Here is a 19,262-nt window from a genome sequence, read left to right as displayed (position 1 = left end):
GCGCCGGCGTATTTTTTCGGACATGGGGAGTTTAATTGTGAGATCGACGCCGATCTACAACAGAAAGGAGGTCGCAATGTCAATATCAGAGTGCATTTCTCACGAAATTCAAGGATTTTCAAGGACGGAAACAAATTCCAGGACTTTTAAGGGCCTTGAAAACGCACTTTTCAATTTCAAGGGTTTTCAAGGATTTCAAGAACCTGTACGCACCCTTGTAGGTGAGCATGCACTAAGCAAAAGTGTCCACAACATGAGCACAGTCCCACCACCCACCAGCTTGGTGACATAGAGCCCGCTGCACGGAATGGTATGGCTGCTGTCTCTGTGGCCCAGCGTCCAGGCCTCGCAGAGTGCCAGCAGCCAGGCAGCCGAGCAGGGCAGCCAAACAAGGGCAGTGTGCCGGAAGCAGGGGCTCACAGTGGGTAGCTCGGTGTCCCATGAGGAGGATGTGTTCTGCAAACAACAAACACCACATAGCTCTGGCACCTAGAGTCTCAATTCTCATAGGGCACTGGAAAGGTTACGACTAACTGCAACCACTTACAGCAAACTGCATTTTTACTTGGACAACTTGTAAGAATTTAACACTTACACGTAGGTGTCACAGAAATATTGTATTTTAACAGCGAAGCTGTTCTTGCTAACCGTAAAAAGTGGCGCCTGCTATCGCAAAACCTCGCTGAGCTATGACGTCACTGTGTTGCCTAGCAACCACCTCGCGGAGCGGCGTGTGCCTCGCCTCCTCTCCATGCCGTACACATGTTGCCTTGACATGGGACGTTAAGGAGAGGGAAGGAGAGCATGCGTGCGGCACGCAATTCTCGCGAGAGGGAAAGAGAAAATGAGAGCAAGATAGAGAAACAAATTGTAGCAGCACCAACGAGGCAACGAGCAGCGCTGCTGCCCACGCCGCCCACGTTGCCCAGGCCGCGCATGCGTTGAAGCAGCAGTGATGACGTCACCTCGCGTTGCCTAGTAACCGCCGGCGCAGGTGCGCGCTCGCTTCGCCCGACACTGACACGGCTTCTGCTTGCCTGCCTGCCTGCGTTTGTGGCATGCCAGGAACGCTGTCACTCGTAGGCGCCAAGGCGTCCAGTGCTAGTCACGCAAAATGTCGCGAAAGGGAAGGTACCTCCGAAAATGATCGCTTGAGTTAAGTAAAACCAAGTTAAGACCTAGCAGTAACCATGTTAATACCTAGCAGTAGCAGCCAGTAAGACTTGAGAATTGACACTTTCGCTGTGCCTAAGCTTTGGACGACCGAGTACAAACTTGTTTCTTTTTTCTTTAATCTGGGTTGCTCAACAAAAAACTTCCACTGAATTTGTTAGTATCAAAACAAAAGCATACACAAGAAAGCTCTCTCACTGCTGCATAAATCAGACAAATTCTCTTGTGCATAGCTAGTGCAAAGCATACTAAAACTAAACTTGGACAGCTCATGATAACAGTGATGGCCGCATCTCCTAGAAATTGCACGAAACTAGATAGCAGGAAATGTGCCTGTAATGGTTTGCAGTGTGCTCCTAAGGATTTGCCATGGCGCACCTCAATAAAGCAATTGTGAGCAGAAGAAATCCTTGGCGAATCAAAAAAGATGTAAAAATGAGACAGGCTTGATGTTGGCACACTAGCTCCTCAGCAAATCATGACATTCCTATAGTTCCTGCTCAGGTCTAGTTAGCTTATTTTACATTGCATTCTAAAGGAGCAAAAGACTCAACCCAGCAATTATTAAGAACTTCTTCTGTGTCAAAAAATGGCCCAAATATGCAAAAATATTTTAAGTCCGTCAGATCACACTAATGCAAGGGAACTGTGGTTCAGGTTAGAGCACTGCACGGGCCTGATTTTTCGGCCCGAGCCCGGCCCGGGCCCGCTTTACGAGGCCCGAGCCCAGCCCGGGCCCGTAATACAAAGCCCGAGCCCGGCCCGGGCCCGAGCGTACATGACCGAGACCAGCCCGGGCCCGACCCGGGCCCGTGTTACTGAGCCCGGGCCCGGCCCGGGCCCGGGCGTTCATTACTAAGCTTAGCTAGGGCCCGCGTGTGCATAACCAGGCCCGGCCTGTAAGAAAAAATTCCCTTTTTTTTTACTTACAGATTGTACCGTATCTGTCAGCCTCACCTTCTCGAAGTTTAATCAGCTGCAGTATGTAAGCAATAAAAGGCCGAAATCTTTGTTTCTCCCACGGGAACATCAGTAATCCGGCCCATTGCCTGTGCTACTATTTTTCTGGTGGTGCGCGTGTACTTACCTTGATTTGTACGATATGGTTCTATGATGTCATTTAGCATGCAAATATACAGGGCGTTTCATTTTAGCTGAACCAAATTTTTAAAGATTGCCTGTGACAGATAGCACAGTTACAATCCTTGATCTAAACTACTCGATGAGGCGGCCATTACTTCCCCGAGAAATCAAAACGCCTAATTGAAGAATTAACATAATTACGCTAATTAACATTTTAATTAATTATTTCATGGCACATCTTTCAATCCACTAATTATATCCGCCGAGTTCGCAAGGCGTATCCACCTGGAACGAATTCTCAGGACTAAACCAGTTTCGAGATAATAATTTTCAAAGTGTCCGACGAAATCAATCAAATCAAATCAATTTATCGTCCAGTTTACATGCTGGACGGTCATTTTGGACTAAGAACTACATATGTAGCTTGACATGACCCGAAAGACCACACATGCAAAATAATTCACATATATTTCCAGCTATCGCTGGAATTCCTCATAGACGAAATAGCTATGAATGGAAAGGCAAAGAATATTTGCGTAACGGCGAGTTAACAGAATTGGAAAAGTTTTAACCGAATGCATTTTAAACAACACTACAATAGCAATACTAGCTATACAAAACAACGCAGCACCAGCTATACAACATAGCATGAGACTGAATTTTACAAGATCAACATTTGCTAAGAAAACGAAACAGGATTTACATTATATACTCAGAACCATACAGAAAGGCAGAAAAATAATCACTTCAGATACATTACAAGTGACCAAAGTGTCAGCTGATTTCCTTCTTACTGAAATTACCGCCATTTTTGTATCTGTTGAAAGTGAATGGTAGGTCATGTATTAACGACTGGTGCTTATAGAGTGTTCTGAAGTATGGAATTGACCATATCTCAGGATTTCTTGTGTTCGCATTAATGCGACGACGCTCTAAGGAGGCTAATTGTTTTTTGTAGTTACAAGCTAATTCTGACATGGATGGCCTAATGGATGGTAAAAACGCCTACTTCAATATTTAACATAATTACGCGAATTAACTTTTTAATTATTTTACTGCACATCTTTCAATCTACGAATTATAGCCGCTGAGTTCGCAAGGCGTATCCACTTGGAACGAATTCTCAGGACTGAACCAGTTTTGAGATATTAATTTTCAATATGCCCGACAAAATTCATGGGCGTTCCAATTAACGTTTTGAGGAAAACGCTGTTTTATGCCTTGAAGCAAAAAGTAACTGGCCTTAGCGCTAAAATAAGGCCATATTATCGACACTGGTAATAGTGCGATCGCAAAAGCGGTAACATGGAAATGGTGGTTGAGGAGTGGTTCTTTGTATAATTTACTTTTCCTTACGCGGAAACAATGTTCGTTTTTGCGGAAAAGGAGAAAACAAATTAGCGTAGGTTGCACTGGCTGCGCAATGCTAAAGAGACAGCGGAGATGATGGGCACCTAGCTAGTCCTGGCTTTTGGACTAGACTAAGCACTACCAAGTCATCCCCAGCATTTCCCGGAATTTATTTATTATTGATTGATTATCGATTAGCTATTGATTGGCTATTGATTGTCTATTGCAAGATATTGGCCACGTACTTGGGATAGGCTAAGCACTACCAAGTTATCGGAATTTATTTATTATTGACCTATTATCGATTAGCTATTGATTGGCTGTCGATTGGCTATCGTAAGGTATTGGCCACGTATTTGGGCTAGGCTAAGCACTACCAAGTCATCCCCAGCATTTTCGGGAATTTATTGATTATTGAACGATTATCGACTAGCTATTGATTGGCTATCAATTGCCTATCGATAGGCAATTAGTCCCCACTATTCTTAGCTAGACTTATCCAGGCTCAGCTTCGCTAGTTCACAGGTGTATGTGCCATTGCGCTTGGACCCTTTCTGCACTGCTGCCAGGATCGGCCCACATTTTTGGATTCAGCGGACACATTAGGCCCGGCTGAAACAGCTCCGCTATTAAAAATGAGAACTTCATCTGTTTTACTATTTTGTTTGATAAGATATAGTCATCTGATAAGATATACAGTCAAGAGAGCGGTGTGGATCTGAGAACAAACGGGGATAACCGATATTCTAATTGACATTGAGCGGAAAAAATGGAGCTGGGCAGGCCATGTAATGCGTAGGATGGATAACCGATGCACCATTAGAGCTACAGAATGGATACCAAGAGAAGGGAAGCGCAGTCCAGGACGACAGAAAACTAGGTGGGGTGATGAAGTTAGGAAATTCGCAGGCGCAAATTGGAATCAGCTAGCGCAAGACAGGGTTAATTGGAGATCGCAGGGAGAGGCCTTCATCCTGCAGAGGACATAAATATAGACTGATGATGATGATGACAGTCATCTTGCACGTGTCACTTCAGCTTGGCACAGAATGCATTGAACCATGCAATGCATAACGGTCGCGTGTGCTCGAAGGCCTACTTAGGCCCTTCAATGAGCCGGCCCGAGTCTGGCCCGGGCCCGTGGCTTCAAGCCCGAGCCCGGCCCGGGCCCGTGGCCTCAAGCCCGAGCCCGGCCCGGGCCCGCGGCTTTAAGCCCGGGCCCGGCCCGAGCCCGCCAACAAAACGATTCGGACGGCCCGGCCCGGCCCGCGGGCCGGGCCCGGGCTTTTGGGCCGGCCCGGGCCCGTGCAGTGCTCTAGTTCAGGTACAAAATTCAAAAACAAAATGGTTCAGGTACAAAATTCAAAAACAAAATATGTGCCTTTATGCTTCCCACTAATAATGAACGTTTTACACCAAATAAATGCCAATCGAATTTCGAAAAAATACTTCACCAGACTGAAGTAAACTTTTAGCACTACTCTTTTGTGCCCCCTTTGTTAAGACCTTCGCTGACAACCATGAAAATGCTACTGAGAGGCAAGAGCGGAGGTGGGGGTGCCTAACAAGACCCTCGATGACAACCGTGAAGCTACTGAAAGGTAATGCTACTGAGATGGGAGAACGGAGGCGGGGACGCCTAACAATACCTTCTATGACAACCGCGAAGATGCTACCTAGAGGCAAGCGAGATCCAAGGGGGGCCCCTAACGACACCGTCCGAACAAGTTAATTGTGAATACCACAGTGTCCCGCGTCACCGACCCGGCAGTGGCCACTGCACCCTCTCCACGGCACTGCACGTGCCTGACTCACGCCCTTTTACTGTGTTTATTTACTTCTCTCTTTCCACTTTCCTTTCCCCACTCTAGTCATTTACTACTGCAAATAAACCAGTCTCGAAACGAATCCCAAAGAGTCAACTTCTTCCTTCGTGGCTCCTGCGCGCACGGCTGACGCAGTCCAGCTAAGTTAACACGCAGCAAAAGTTAGCAGTCATTCAAAGGCGACAGTGATTAGATTCAGTCCACCGGCGCGAGTATTCATCACAGCCTTATCATAAACACTGAAGCAAAGGTAGTTTTGTTTGCCCTCCCCAAAATGTCCATTCATTTATATGCAGCCTTTACATTTTACTTTATGCTGAGTACAACAACAAAATACTGCTTTCTTGCATGCATGCTATTTCTTTGTAATGAGTGTTCTTTTACTGCTTATTTGCCTCCAAGCATACTGCAGACTGTAATTGAGCAGCTGGGATTTGTCTATGAAAAATGCGCATTTCAGAAACAATAATTTAAAAAGCTTGCATTTTTGACAGCACTCTCAAAACATTTTAAAATGTTTAAAGCATTTAAATGTTAGGTAGGATGACTGAGACAACACAGAAAAACATGGCTTGCCTCACTACAATAAACCATAAAATGGATGAAATCTCCAGATAAGTTCCAAAAGTGGCTGGCATCCGTCTGTCAAATGGCACATAGTCAAGCAAGATGAATTTGCAGTTTTTCAAGTTACCATGGCAGCATTAGATGCATATGCCACTGTCTTCTAGCCAAAATTTTACTTTTTTTTTTCTTGTATGAAGAAATAGAATGTATGAGGTTAATTTTGCAAGCAAGAAATCAGGAGCACAATTTTTTCAGGCAATTCAATCAGCAACAACCCTTAAGGTTGGCCCGGAGCATCTTTAAAAATAGATTAGAGAATGTTGTGTACATATACAGAACTCAATCATTTAGACTGATGGCTTGTTCATACTCAAATGAAGCAGGGCATTTCACATTGGACTCATTACAATACCATGTTTGGGAACATTACTTGCCTGTTTCATACAGAATAAAGAAGTAGGTTTTGTATGGAAATGCCAAACAGAAATTGTAGGTTTCGTGTGGTAATGGAACCGTGGTGCCATCTAACGACGAAATTATGCATGCACAGGTTTCCACCCGCAGTCTATGGTTTTACCCTAACAAAGATGGTGCGCTGTTTACACTTTCTGTTAGCTGTTTATACAGAGTAAACAACAGGCAAGTAATATATTTAGACATGGTATTGGAATGCATCCACCATGGAATTCTATCTATCATCATTTATTTCCGAGCTAAATTTAAGCAAGGTCACACCAGCAATCGAAGCTTCTATTTGGACAGTGAGTTGCAGATTTAAATAGTAGAAATATCAACTTGAATGATCTACTAAAACATTCTGAAAAAGAAAAAAAAAATTGCATTCTACTGCCAACCATGGCAGTAGACTGCATGGCCAGGTAGACCATGCAATGTCTAAACTCTGCCAGTTTACTATACTAAACAAGGAATGTTCAGTTTTATAATGCAGTATTTCTCTGAAGGAAATAAGGATAAGAATTGTGCCATACAGTTCATTATAAATTATGAAAGACACACTTCTGGACAAGAATTCACTAACGATGAATGCTGCATAGCTCAGCCTTAGTTTAGGTTAGATCTATTCCTACAATGCTATAACGTTAAGTTAAGCTTTAGTTGCAAAGGAAATGGTTTTGCGCAAAAACAAAAAAACACGGACACAGAAGTAGACGGGGACCGTCTACTTCTGTGTCCGTGTTTTTTTGTTTTTGCGCATAACCATTTCCTTTGCAAGTATGAACCAACTCGCCCAACAGAAGGTTTTACTGAGCCATATTTAAGCTTTAGTCATGCATCATACAAATCACATGCCAAATTTCATATTCTAGCGTGAAAAATATTTTTTATTGAAGTTTCGCTCAAATTTAAGTCTGATGATAACGTAAGAATTTTGAAAATAATGCGCAAGTGCCTCTTCGATGCCTGCACAAATAGAAATCTAAGTTGTGTCCATCATTTCATGCAAAAAAGCATGTTAAATTTGAGCTCCTATCCAATAGTACATATGAATGTCTATTCATTTCGCCTTGTTGCTGCTGCTATAATTACAATATGACTGACATTCACACCAAAATATTAGCACAGATGTGCTTCTGCACTTGGTCATCTTGACATGCTCGCACTGCAACCTGGAGCTTAACCTTGGCATCACAATCCTAAACCACTAAGCTGCTGCATTTGGATAAATGACAAAACGTCCGAGTGCCCATGGATTCTATGCTTAGAGAGGCCAGCTGTCAGTAAAAAAACAACCTATGATGTGAGAGGATGAGATAAGGTAAACCAATGCTCTTGTGGAAGCAGCCATAATGAGAGTGACGCACTGTATTACAAGAACGATACAGCACCGTACTTGCCAAACTATAACCTTGAAGATTAATAAAATCCCCTAAGACACAACATCGAGGTGGGGGGTAATAGCCCGCATTGTTTTAATGCGTCATTTTTGGCGCACTGTGGTAGGTTCCCATCTCGGCTCACCTCAATAAAAAGAAAATAATGTGTGATCGATGGCGGAATTGAACATCTGCCACCACGCACAGCATAGTTAGAGTGTACTAGAATGGGGGAGTGGGTCCAGCGGACGCCTTGGCAAGCGCCGAGGATGAAGCAAAAAACACGGAAAATGTGGCGGCGCTGCCGTCGCCTTATTCTGAATCTCCGGCCAATAAACGTTGGCTCCGGCTGTTTTGGCAGCGCTCATTGGCTGAGGCGAGCTTGCGGGCTGAGTAGCTGTCGTCTGCTCGACGCACTGTCGTTGTTGCGTCGTTTGCGTTCTTTTCGCCGCTCTTTTTCCATTTCATTTTCAATAGATCGGTGGGCAATAATCTCAGTGTTAGCGCCACCAAGTATCTGCCTGTCAAAGCTCCATGCAGCTGCGGTAGGGTCTCTGACGCGACAAGCGTCCGGCCGGCGAACGGGGCCGCTCATTTGGGAGAAAGCGACGGTGGCGCACCTGGATATTCAATAAAAAATGTCTCAGCGCAGAGCCCTCGTTGGACCCACTCCCCCTATCTAGTACACTCTAGCATAGTTCTCTCGTTCTAAAGGCAGGCAACTCTGTGAAACACTCGGCGTGTGCACCACGTGCCAGTTTCTTGTCTCCTTGTGACAGCTCACGCTTGTGACAGCTCGCGCTGTCTCCTTGTGACAGCTCACGCTTGTGACAGCTCGCGCTGTGTTAGACTGCACTATCTCCGGGACCGAGCCACCTTCCTCGTAGTAGTTTGCACTACGTAGAAACATTGTACCAACTTTATGATCGCCGAAGTTAATCATGTTTTGAACATTTCTTCGCTGGAGTACAAATGCCATCGTTGCTCTAAAGGTGCCCTGAACCACTTTTTATCAAAGCGGAGAAAGACATTTGAAGTGAAAATAGGCTATTTCAGAATCACTTTGCCGCAAAAAGTACTTCAATGAGTTCAGCAGAAGCGGAGTTACCGGCAATCAAACACGGCCTCCGTTGTGCTCCCCTTCCTCCATCAAAGCCTTGCACTGCGAAGGCTATGGTGGAGACGTCACCGTGGCGCGCAATTAAAATTTCCCATTTGGTGCCTACGCCATGCTAAACGTAAGCCAAACGCGGCTGTCCTCAGAGAGCCGCAGTGCGCTTAGCCACTGGACTTGTAGCGGCACATCGCGGCGGCCGCGGTGTAGCCGATCGCAGCGACCAATAGCAGCCATGTATTGGAGTGTGCTTTATTACGAAATAAAGTACACAGAAAAGAGCGAGGATCATGGGGTTTTTAAAACGTGGGCGTTTGAGAAAAAAGTGACTTCGCGTTCCGCCTGCGAGCTCCACGGACCGTGTACGACAGCAGAACTTGGCTGAGATGCTCACAACAGCGTATGCCACCCGCGGACTATGTTATTTCACCAAACCCGAGGGGTGGCTCACGGCCCCTTTAACATACAAATGACATAGCCATAGGTACATATGATTGTATAACACGTAGTTCCTAATGACGTCACAATCCGTCATTCTCTTGCTTACGCTAGTCCATTACCCATGTTGAACCCAATGCTTGTCATGTCGTAAGATCACACTGAACAGCCAGTGCAGAAGTCAAGCCTTTGCTGCCATGTGATTGTCTTCGACGTGACCATCGTCGTGCTGCTGTCATACACATGTACGCTCATACGACTACTCCTAGTGGTGTAGCACTTTCTCACATTTCACAATTTACAGAAACACACAGGTTCCGCTGGTAATGGTTTGCGTAACGCCAAACAATGCTGGATAGCCAGGTGCCTGCAAAATGCTTCACATAATGTCGATTCCCACAGTGCGTGGGATCTGTACAAATTTTTAAAGCTTCCTCTGAGCACACGCCTTTTCAAGGAGACACTTCATTAACAATGGCAATGTACGTTCAGACACAACACAAAAGCACCAGTAAACTGGTGAAAAGAAACAACACAAGCACTGAGCTGTCTGTTTCAGTGATCAAGAAATAAGCCAGCAAAATGTGTCCATATGTAGTACTCACCCAAAATGATGTGTTGCAAAAGCCATCCATAGCTGATAAGAAACAAGTGCTGTAAATATGGAAAAAAAAAATAAAAAATTAAGTGCTTCACGCAAGGTGAAAATCAGATAGAACTTGAAATGTGCCAAGCAAAAAAACTTGCAGTAAAAATGATCGTCACTCGCCCTGTCTGGGTAATACAAAAGTGGTTTGGACAGAACACATATACAAAGTGAAATACTAGTATGTGTCAATGCCTCCAGCCACATTTCCAGTCATCCCTAGTTGTGCAACACACAATTTTGGATGGAAATGAGGCATATGTATTGCACACATGTACTGCATGCAGGACTGTGCCAAGGATTGGTGGTGCTCACACAAACTCGACCGCTCTGTTCTCTCGCCAATCCAAGAAGTACTGTGGAATAAAACTACGACGAAACTGTGGAAGCTACTTCGTGAAAGTGACTAACTGCTTGAGACTTTTTTTGGGCAGCTTAGCCACGCAAGCAGGAGCCTCAAAGGAATGATGCTCACTCGTCAGAGTTCACTTCAAGACTGAATGTTTATTTTACAATATGGCATAGGATGGCGGTGAAGTACATATTTACAAGAGGAAGCGTAGAGCAAAGAAAGCACAAAATGCTAGTCCTCAGTTGGCGGCACTGAGGCTTTCATTTTTCTCTGAGGTGCCGGTGATTTACACTCTGCAGGCAGCAATAGAACTGCTTGCCGAAACACGGCGGCACGGCTCAGGTTGTGGGTCAGGGCACCAGCCAAGAGTGGGCCCAGCCACTGGACTAGCAAGACTTCCTTCACCCATTTGCTTCTTTCTCTTTCTGTGCGGTGCGTCGTCAGGCCTCTAACCATATTATGCAATAAATGGGCTGAAGTCGCTTGCAACTTCCAACAAACATGCCACAGCTTAACACAATTACGGAACTTGTCATTCAGCGCAAGCAAGCAAAACAGCTGAAACAACAGTACATCTTATCAATCCCCACTCTCTGTTCTTGTTTCTTCAGAACATAGCACTCAATGACTTCCTGCCATGGTGCTGTACTTCGATTACGCCCAATAAGAGAGCAAAGCTCCACAGAGGTAACCAGCCACCTCTCACATTAGAGATCAGTGCCCTAGGTGCCCTAGGCGACACTGTGTGATCTACAGACACAGCTGCTCAGAAGAATGAAGGACAAGTTGCCTTCATGAGGACGACACACCTTGGTATACAAGCTGTGCACAGCTACGTGGCAGAAGCAACAGATTCTTAATTACTTGAGCTACAGGCCATACATGGTGCGATCACAGCTGCTAGCACTTAACCAATGTAGTGACGTTCACATCTATACAGACCCACTCAACACTGTGAAGCACCTGAAACAAGTTTAAAACGTGTATCTGTGAAGATGACATTTGGAAAGAGATCCAGTACGGACATTACATGTCACACAGACTTTACATTTCTTACAAAAGATGCCGTCCCAATTCACCATCAATGTTCATTGGATGCTGGGTCACAGTCAGAACCACTACATATCACTCACGCTCCTTCACAGATCTATTTCCTGCTCTACGTTTGTAGCCTGAAAATCTCTTCTCCAGCAGAATTTGTTGAAGTGGATGACTATGCAATGGTTTTTTGCTGGTTTCTAATGACTTTAAGTGCGTGATTACCAAAGAAACCGAGTCACACCTCTAGGTTCCAAGTGTATTGGTATTCTAAGCAATCGCTACAGGTTTTACGTTCATATCATGAGCTTCGCAATGCCTCATGGCACGCTACCAATTTTCCAAGCTTATCGTGCACATCGATATGGCCTTCTTTGGTGATACCCGCGGAAAGATAACAATAAACAATGCCATCCGTGGCTATCACTCGATCCACTACAAGGCCGCCATGACCTAGCAAGCACGTTTTCTGCACAAATATCGTCGCTCGAACGCTCACAGAAAGCGCGAGAAACCCTTGCGTGGCACATTGGGGATGCACGCAACAGCAGCAGAACGAACTCGCCGCGAAGTCTCACATCGCGAGTGTGCAGCCGTGTTCTACAAGCAACAAGCAGCCGACTTGACACTGTCCAACACTAGTTCATAAAATCCCAAGTTTCTCATATATTTTAGCTGTCACGCAAATTTGTGTGGGGAAATTGTACTCGGAGCAGCAATTGCTCCAACTGAATGAACAGCAAGTAAAAACTACCGTGTATATTGGAAAACAGAAATAATAATAATAACAATAATAAAAAGAGAGAAAGAACGAGCAAGCGCATCAAGTGAAGTACTACCTGCGCTAATCCAGTTCCCGCACGTGCGTACGAACTAAAAATTTGTCGAGCCGGAGAGCCTTCCGTTCCTTCCGTGCCTGCGCAGATGATGGTGGGTTGAAAACGAAACCATCAGGTGTTCCGGTGTTGCCGGTGCGGTGTACAGAGAGCGTCTACGGCTTCTACATTAAATTAGGAACCAGTGCACAGCCACCGAGTATGACTGGTATGACCATATACTTAACTATATTGCGCAGCATTGCTATCATGAGTTGCTAACACAACACTACAAATAAACAACGAACCAACCGAAGAACTCTGAAGCCGCCTGCGCGCAACGCGGTTTCCTTCTTTGTGGAGCTGTTTATTTGCAAATTTATTTTTATTTACTTTATATATGGGCTAAAAACTAAATAACTGTTGTCACAAGGAAATTATGCAATAAATGGGTGGTGTCCAAATGCGACGAAATCATTAGGGTTATTTTTTTTTAATCATTATTTTTGCCTACACTTCGTGCAGGCTGGTGTAGGCAAGTGTAGTGCCGGGGTCGTGTGCTGCACTTGGCTTGCTGGGCTGTAGCCAATCCATAGAGTTAATATAAGCCAATCAGAGCAGAATGCGCCACGAATGCGCGTAGTCTTCTGCATCAGCAGACGAAAAGCGCCCGACTCCGCACTTCGCCTGACTTCGCACTTACTGGCTGCATTTATGCCCTTTCCTGAAACTAACCGCCAACGTACGAGTTTCCTTTCATCCACAAATCTAGACAAACTGCAACGAAATACAGCCCACATCATCCGTGAGTAAGATATTAGCTCACCTTTCTCTGTGACACATGGTCACGTCAGCGCTTCGTTACCGTCCTTGCAGCGAATATTCGCTGTATCAGCGCCGACAGTCGCAGACAAAATGGCGCCACGCGTTTGCAACGCTAGTAGAGTGTACTAGAGAGTGTACTAGATTGGGGGAGTGGGTCCAACGAGGGCTCTGCGCTGAGGCATTTTTTATTGAAAATCCAGGTGGCGCCACCGTCACTTTCTTCCGAATGAGCGGCCCCGCTCGCCGGCAGGACGCTTGTCGCGTCGGAGACCCTACCGCAGCTGCATTGAGCATTGACAGGCGGATACTCGGTGGCGGTAACACTGAGATTATTCCCCACCGACCTATTGTAAATAAAATGGAAAAAGAGCGGCGGAAAGAATGCAAACGACCCAACAATGACGGTGCGTCGAGCAGACGACAGCTACTCAGCCCGCGAGCTCGCCTCAGCCAATGAGCGCTGCCGAAACAGCCGGAGCGAACGTTTATTGGCCGGAGATTCAGAAGAAGGCGACGGCAGCGCCGCCACATTTTCCGTGTTTTTTGCTTCACCCTCGCCGCTTGCTAAGGCGTCCGCTGGACCCACTCCCCCTTATCGTTAGAGTACACTCTAACGCTAGCCTGCTTGTTTGTCGTCTGCTGCCTACACTCAACAAAACCGCAGTGTAGGAAGTGTAGTTTTCATGCTACACTACAGCTATAAAAAATGGCTTCGTGTAGGTGAGCGGAGCTACACTTTTCTACACCAAGCAAAAAAAAAAAAAAAAACGGTGATTTTCTACACCAGCTACACTGGTGTAGCCAGTGTAGGTAATATTCCACTGTAGTAATATATGTATGTAGCCCTAAAGCGTTCGCTAGGTTTTAAATGCGGATCTTAAAGGCTATGCTGTTTCTGGTTAAATGCGGTGGAAGAGATTTTGGGAGCTTGAACATTTTGGAAGCAATTTTGAACATTAGGTGATGTCAAGAACCAGGCGCTGCCAAAACTCAACGTATACATCAGGAGCATGGAGGAAGATCATGATCAGGAGCGTCTACGACGTGTTTCTGACTCCGTAAATCGCGTCCGGCGCCTTCAACCAGCAACAGCATAGCGTATAATACCAGCATTTTTAATTCAGAGAGCGCTACCCTGAAATTTAGATAGCACTTAGTGAGATTTCAAAATCCTTTGGCAACCATGTATTCTTTTTTTTTTCTTCTTCTTCTTTTCGTTTTTAGTTTGTTTCGTTTCTGCTGCATGCTCAGGTGCCAGCGCGCTTCCCGTGTGCTTCCGAAATGTAAGGTTTTGTCTTCGCAAGCATTCTTTCAGTATCGGTATTTGCTACGGCACTGCTTAACTAACGGCACTTAATTTGTGTGTCGCTGTCTTTTTTTCTCTAAGGTCGAAGGTTACGTTCAAGATAACTTTGACGTCGGACCCGAAGCTGCCTTTCAAGGTGTAAGTGCATAAGGCCATTATTCTCATTTGCGATCATTTTGCCCGCCGTTAGAATCTTGGAAATCAAATCTGGTTCCAAGTAAAGCATGACGCTATCGTAAAGCAGGCAAGCTCGCACATAATTGACTGCAGTTCTGCTACTTGGCTTGACATATGTCATCGGCTGCTTTGAATGGCTGATCCACGCGGACTTAAATCGTGCAAACTCCTTTTTCAGCCTCTGCGTTCCCGAGTGCACGCCTTTCACAGCAGTGTTAAAGTTCGCTGCCGAAGAAGTGAGTTTATTTATTTCACATGTTGCCGAGCGATATGTCTGGATATACATACATACATTATATATATATATATATATATATATATATATATATATATATATAAATTTCCCGAGAAATTTGCGCTATGATTGGCTTGTATATTTACGGTTTTCTTTCTTTTTTTTTTTTTTTTTTTTCGTGCTTGTAGTTCAAGGTGCCACCCGCAACCAGTGCTATTATCACCGATGACGGAATCGGCATAAACCCTGCCGACACTGCTGGTACGTGCCTTGTTTAATGGCTATAAGCTGATGCTTTCTACACGGCATTACTTTTCCCTCTTCCCCCCTGCACAGGTAACATCTTCCTGAAGCACGGATCAGAACTTCGGCTTATTCCCAGAGACAGGGTTGGACGTTCCAGATGACCAGATGCTTACTTATATTCTATACAATGTACCCAGCACCTGTGCTGGTCAAAGGCAAGATTTTCTGAACCAAGCTTGCTTAATAATTAAAAACTTTTTTCATCTTCTGCTGTATCGTGAAAAATATATATATATATAAATAAAAGCGAAAATGTTGCGCAACAGTACTCAACCTACTGGGGACTGCATGGCCAACTGCTCGGTAGTACTTGCTCATGCATCTGCACAGGCAGGATGTGCGAGTGATTTTCCCGACTAGATGCTGTAGCATAGTATAAAATGTACATGTGTGCCGAAGCTTTTTTAGGGACATGTTCCCTCCTCAGTGGCCTTTGTCTTCCCCAATTCCTTTCCTCATGCAGAGTACATGTACTGTGTGTTTGCAGAAATATCCGCTCCTCAATAGCAGCTTTCTCTCTGTATGCCTCCGGCTGTTAACGAGGCTGTTAACGGCTGTTAACAGCCCATGCTCGAAGCATCGGGGGTATTCTGTAATAGTCTACGTAGTGGACTGCCATTTCGGCTGTCGCGGATTGGCTGCAGTTGCATTAGCGAGGAGACTGGCTGGGGGGCACCTGTCTCCTCACTCGTGCAGCTTCAGCCGATCAGCAGCAGCCGAAATGGACAATCCAGTAGGTGGACTCTTACAAAATACCCCCCGTCTCCGCCCCCCCCCCCCCCCCCCCCAAGTCCATTTGATTGGCCCCTACATATTTAATTATTCCATGACAGTTCAGTGTTTCTTGAGAACATGCACTGGCCTGGGACCATCCTGGTATTACCTCTCCCATAAGTGTAGGGAATGCTGTGAAATCATCCTTCGCCAAGCCTGCACTGTGCAAAACGAATGGCAACATGCAGAGGTCACCATGCTTAACGGGTGAAATGAACGGCAAGGTTCAAAATATTTAATAGACTAGCCAAATAGGAAGTCGTCGTCCAACTTTCCATTCAGGTTTTGCTCGCCACGTTTCATTGGTGTTTTGTTTAAACAATTAAGTTGAGCGCCGTAAAAATAAAAATGGAAATAAAACACATTTTTTTTCTGTACAGTTTAAGACTATGGGTTCCGAATTTATGCAACTAATAACAGAATAGATAGCGTCAAGATGACTATTATATAGCAATGCCAGATGAGCTTGCTTGTTAACACACTACACAGAGCCATTTGCAGCAGAGGATGACAGCCTTTGCGAACAACAGTTTTGTGCTTCGATAGGTCCGTCAGTGCTTCCATAACCAACGATGTAGCTTTTCTTCCAACTTGCCACATTTTCTCATCAAATACACTGTATTGCAGCTGACAACATGCAGTGCACCTGGCCACCGCTAGCAGTGCATTTCATCTCCGCACAAAGCCAGACATGCCTGAATGTTACAGTACTGCTGTCTGCTTCCAGTTGTACGAATTGCTTGCAGCAAAGCCGTCAACTCTAAGCTGCCGTCTTGTGTTTACAATAATGGCGAGCTGGCAAGTCACAAGGCCAAGATTATGCAAGTCACGATAATGACATGATGCGGTGACAATGCGCATTCCTTTTGTTGTCGCCGGAGTACTCCTAAGCTCACATGCTGTTGACATATTTTTTTTTGTACGATTGGCTGCTGGCAGCATTGAATTTTCTGCCATATTCAATGCACCCTAGGTAGCGCATCAGCGGGACTGCAAGCACAAATGCTGTGTGCCCAGCGCAGGTTCCCTAGCAGCACAACAGCTAAGCAACAAGCTCTGCTTGCTGGCAACTTTTGCAAGCGAAATCACGCATGCAAGCGATTGACCTCTCTAGCAATGTCTTATTTTCTTTTGTCACAAAAGCTCCAGACACATGCATGCGTTGCACTGGACTTCACTGAATTGAAACTGCAGAAAAAAATTACTTTGCTAAGTTGCATAAAAAATGCATGGTGCTTACGGATCTGACCGGCAAATGTGAAGAGCTCTTTACATAACCGATTTCACTTAATCAAGGTTTTTTATGTCGAGGTTAAACTTTATACGATCATCGGCATAACTGGAAATTTTTTACTAGAAATGTTTAACAAAAAAAAATTTTTACCTGTGCAAGTGCCATGTGTATTTTATGAAAAAGTATTTTAAGTAAGTAAGGTAGGAATGAAGCCTTACTATCACAAAACTTTGCTTGACACTTCAACTTCCCCACAAAACACCTTAGCAGCAAATAAAAACTAAGGTATGCATTGCTCGCGACGTAGAACGTGTGAGGGTGCATTGCAGACAACATGGCCGGTATAATGCAGCGATTTGTTTCGCTCGATTCTTTTCCTTTCCTATCAGCTACCATTCACAACTGGCCAATCGTAATAATGACAACATAGACGGAACACAGCTCAGAAAAGAAAAGAATCCGAACAGAATCGTCACATTACCCAGGCCTAAGCCCACTGAAAAAAAAAGAAAAAAAAAAGTAGCTTTCAAAATACCTTTAATGGATGCCCTTGGTAGCTGCAAACAGGTCATCATGGAATATACACCAGACCGGTAAATTGCAGAGGTCAGAACCTCTGATAGTAGTGTGACTAGTTAAGCAGTCATACAGCCTTAAGTATATGCTCGACCTCTGACAGTGCTAGTGTGTGTGGTGCAAGCATGTGGTGCTTGGAATCGCCATGGTGCACATTCAGTTCAGACACTGGCATACAGTTGGCGTACACTTAAAGGGACCAAGAACATTACACAAAGAATAATATTAGTGTGAGCAAGAAAACATGGCATGCAACAGCTGGAAATAGTCACCAAGCCCAGATCACTTCCTTCATGAGTATTAAGCTTTCAGATCAGTGTTGTTTATATTCTTAATTCATTCAAATTGTTTATTCCCTTAATGCATTACTCTTAGATTAAACTAGAAATAGAACAGCACATTTTTCTGCCACTAAATTAGAACAAAACAAAACAGGTTCTTCAAGGTTTAAAATGTCAGCAAGTCAATACTACTGCATGTCTGCTCACAAAATGGCAATTATGGCACCACAAGGGAGAGGAAAGATATAGCCTGCAAAATTAACAGCTGCTTCACCACAGTCTTTGTACTTGCGGAGAACAGACAAAGCTCACAAAAACAAGTTAAAGAAACATGCTTATAATTTCCCCAGCAGTTTTTTGAATACTGGAAGCAACAGCTGAGATGATTTACAACAGTGATTAAGTGAAGCTATCTTAAGTGCATTGCAATAACTTAAAATGTTAGTTAAAAAAGCGCATGGTCACTTAAGAGAAAAAAACTGCATAACAATTTTCTTTTCTCTTGAGCCTTTCTCTTGGCACTCTAACAATGTGAAGACACTGTGGCCCCATGAGATCAATGGTGGAGTCTCATTGGTTTCCCGCCACTATGCAGTTCAGACGTCTTCATCTTCGTCCTGCAGAAAGACAGTGTAGTAGCTATTAGGCACAATGTCACCAACAATCAAGACCACAAACAAAACCAATGCCTTTGTTTCATCATTGCTGTGCATAAACGTATTTCTCAATGCCCACCTGGTTAAGGGTTTAAGGTACCTTCGAGAAAAAAAAAATTTTTTTTTTTTTGAATTTTAGTCACAAAGCTGGCGTTACATTTTATCTTGTAAAGCCTATGTAGTTGGAACCTTTCAGGTGATTGAATTATGAAAACTATAAAAACATTTTTTTATATGTATTATTTAAAATTTGCCGAAATATGAGTGTTGCGCCAACCGTAATAACTATGAAATGGTAGGCACACAACAAATGCCACTTGGCAGGTACGTAATAGGGACCATAAACTGTGCAAGCAACCACCACGATAGCCATACGAAAGTGCGTTATCATCAAAAGAGTGACAAACGTAACTCGTGGCAGATTCTTTTCCGAAACAAGTGTCCCATAGTATGAAAAGTCACCGCTCAGTTTTGGTTATTCTGCTTCATTGCACACCTTAATGTATAAAGGAACAGCATGCAAAATTTCATGCAAAAATATTTATTACAAAAAAAAGTCACTGCTCGCATAACTATAAAATGCAAAAAAAAAAAAAGGTTGACAAAAATGGATTTGAAGATAAGCAAATGTCTAGGTATTGAAAGCCCTCTAGTG

The 19,262-nt window shown here is 44.3% G+C and overlaps 3 protein-coding genes across 6 annotated transcripts in view; 1 reads left to right on the top strand and 2 right to left on the bottom strand.

The window, feature by feature from the left end:
* The window catches only part of LOC119449376 (multidrug resistance-associated protein 1-like), a 190,562-nt gene extending 177,467 nt beyond the window's left edge, over nucleotides 1–13,095 (bottom strand). The window contains 3 exon segments of the mRNA XM_049666741.1: nucleotides 277–456; nucleotides 9,992–10,040; nucleotides 13,064–13,095. Of these exon segments, the coding sequence (XP_049522698.1) occupies nucleotides 277–456; nucleotides 9,992–10,040; nucleotides 13,064–13,080 (246 nt within the window). The 5' untranslated portion in view covers nucleotides 13,081–13,095.
* LOC119448030 (ubiquitin-fold modifier 1) lies at nucleotides 12,904–15,359 on the top strand. 2 transcript variants are annotated; one of them, XM_049666756.1, is made up of 6 exons: nucleotides 12,904–13,042; nucleotides 14,287–14,345; nucleotides 14,450–14,506; nucleotides 14,724–14,781; nucleotides 14,969–15,041; nucleotides 15,117–15,359. In XM_049666756.1, coding segments are annotated over exons 2-6 (261 nt in total). In that variant the 5' UTR covers nucleotides 12,904–13,042; nucleotides 14,287–14,343; the 3' UTR covers nucleotides 15,188–15,359. The 2 variants fall into 2 exon arrangements, with proteins under 2 accessions (XP_049522713.1, XP_037567460.1); XM_037711532.2 differs by lacking the exon at nucleotides 12,904–13,042 and having other exon boundaries at nucleotides 14,215–14,345.
* A 2,257-nt stretch (nucleotides 15,360–17,616) lies between these two features.
* The window catches only part of LOC119449375 (coronin-7-like), a 124,772-nt gene continuing 123,126 nt past the window's right edge, over nucleotides 17,617–19,262 (bottom strand). For all 3 annotated transcript variants that reach the window (XM_037712543.2, XM_049666742.1, XM_037712544.2), the window contains exon 25: nucleotides 17,617–18,568. In XM_037712543.2, coding sequence (XP_037568471.1) covers nucleotides 18,548–18,568 — 21 coding nt within the window. In that variant the 3' untranslated portion in view covers nucleotides 17,617–18,547. The remainder of the gene's footprint in view (nucleotides 18,569–19,262) is intronic.

Source organism: Dermacentor silvarum, chromosome 4, assembly GCF_013339745.2.
Source record: "Dermacentor silvarum isolate Dsil-2018 chromosome 4, BIME_Dsil_1.4, whole genome shotgun sequence".
NCBI lineage: Eukaryota > Metazoa > Arthropoda > Arachnida > Ixodida > Ixodidae > Dermacentor > Dermacentor silvarum.
The sequence above is the reverse complement of the archived record's forward strand: the minus strand, read 5'-3'. Positions and strand labels throughout refer to the sequence as shown.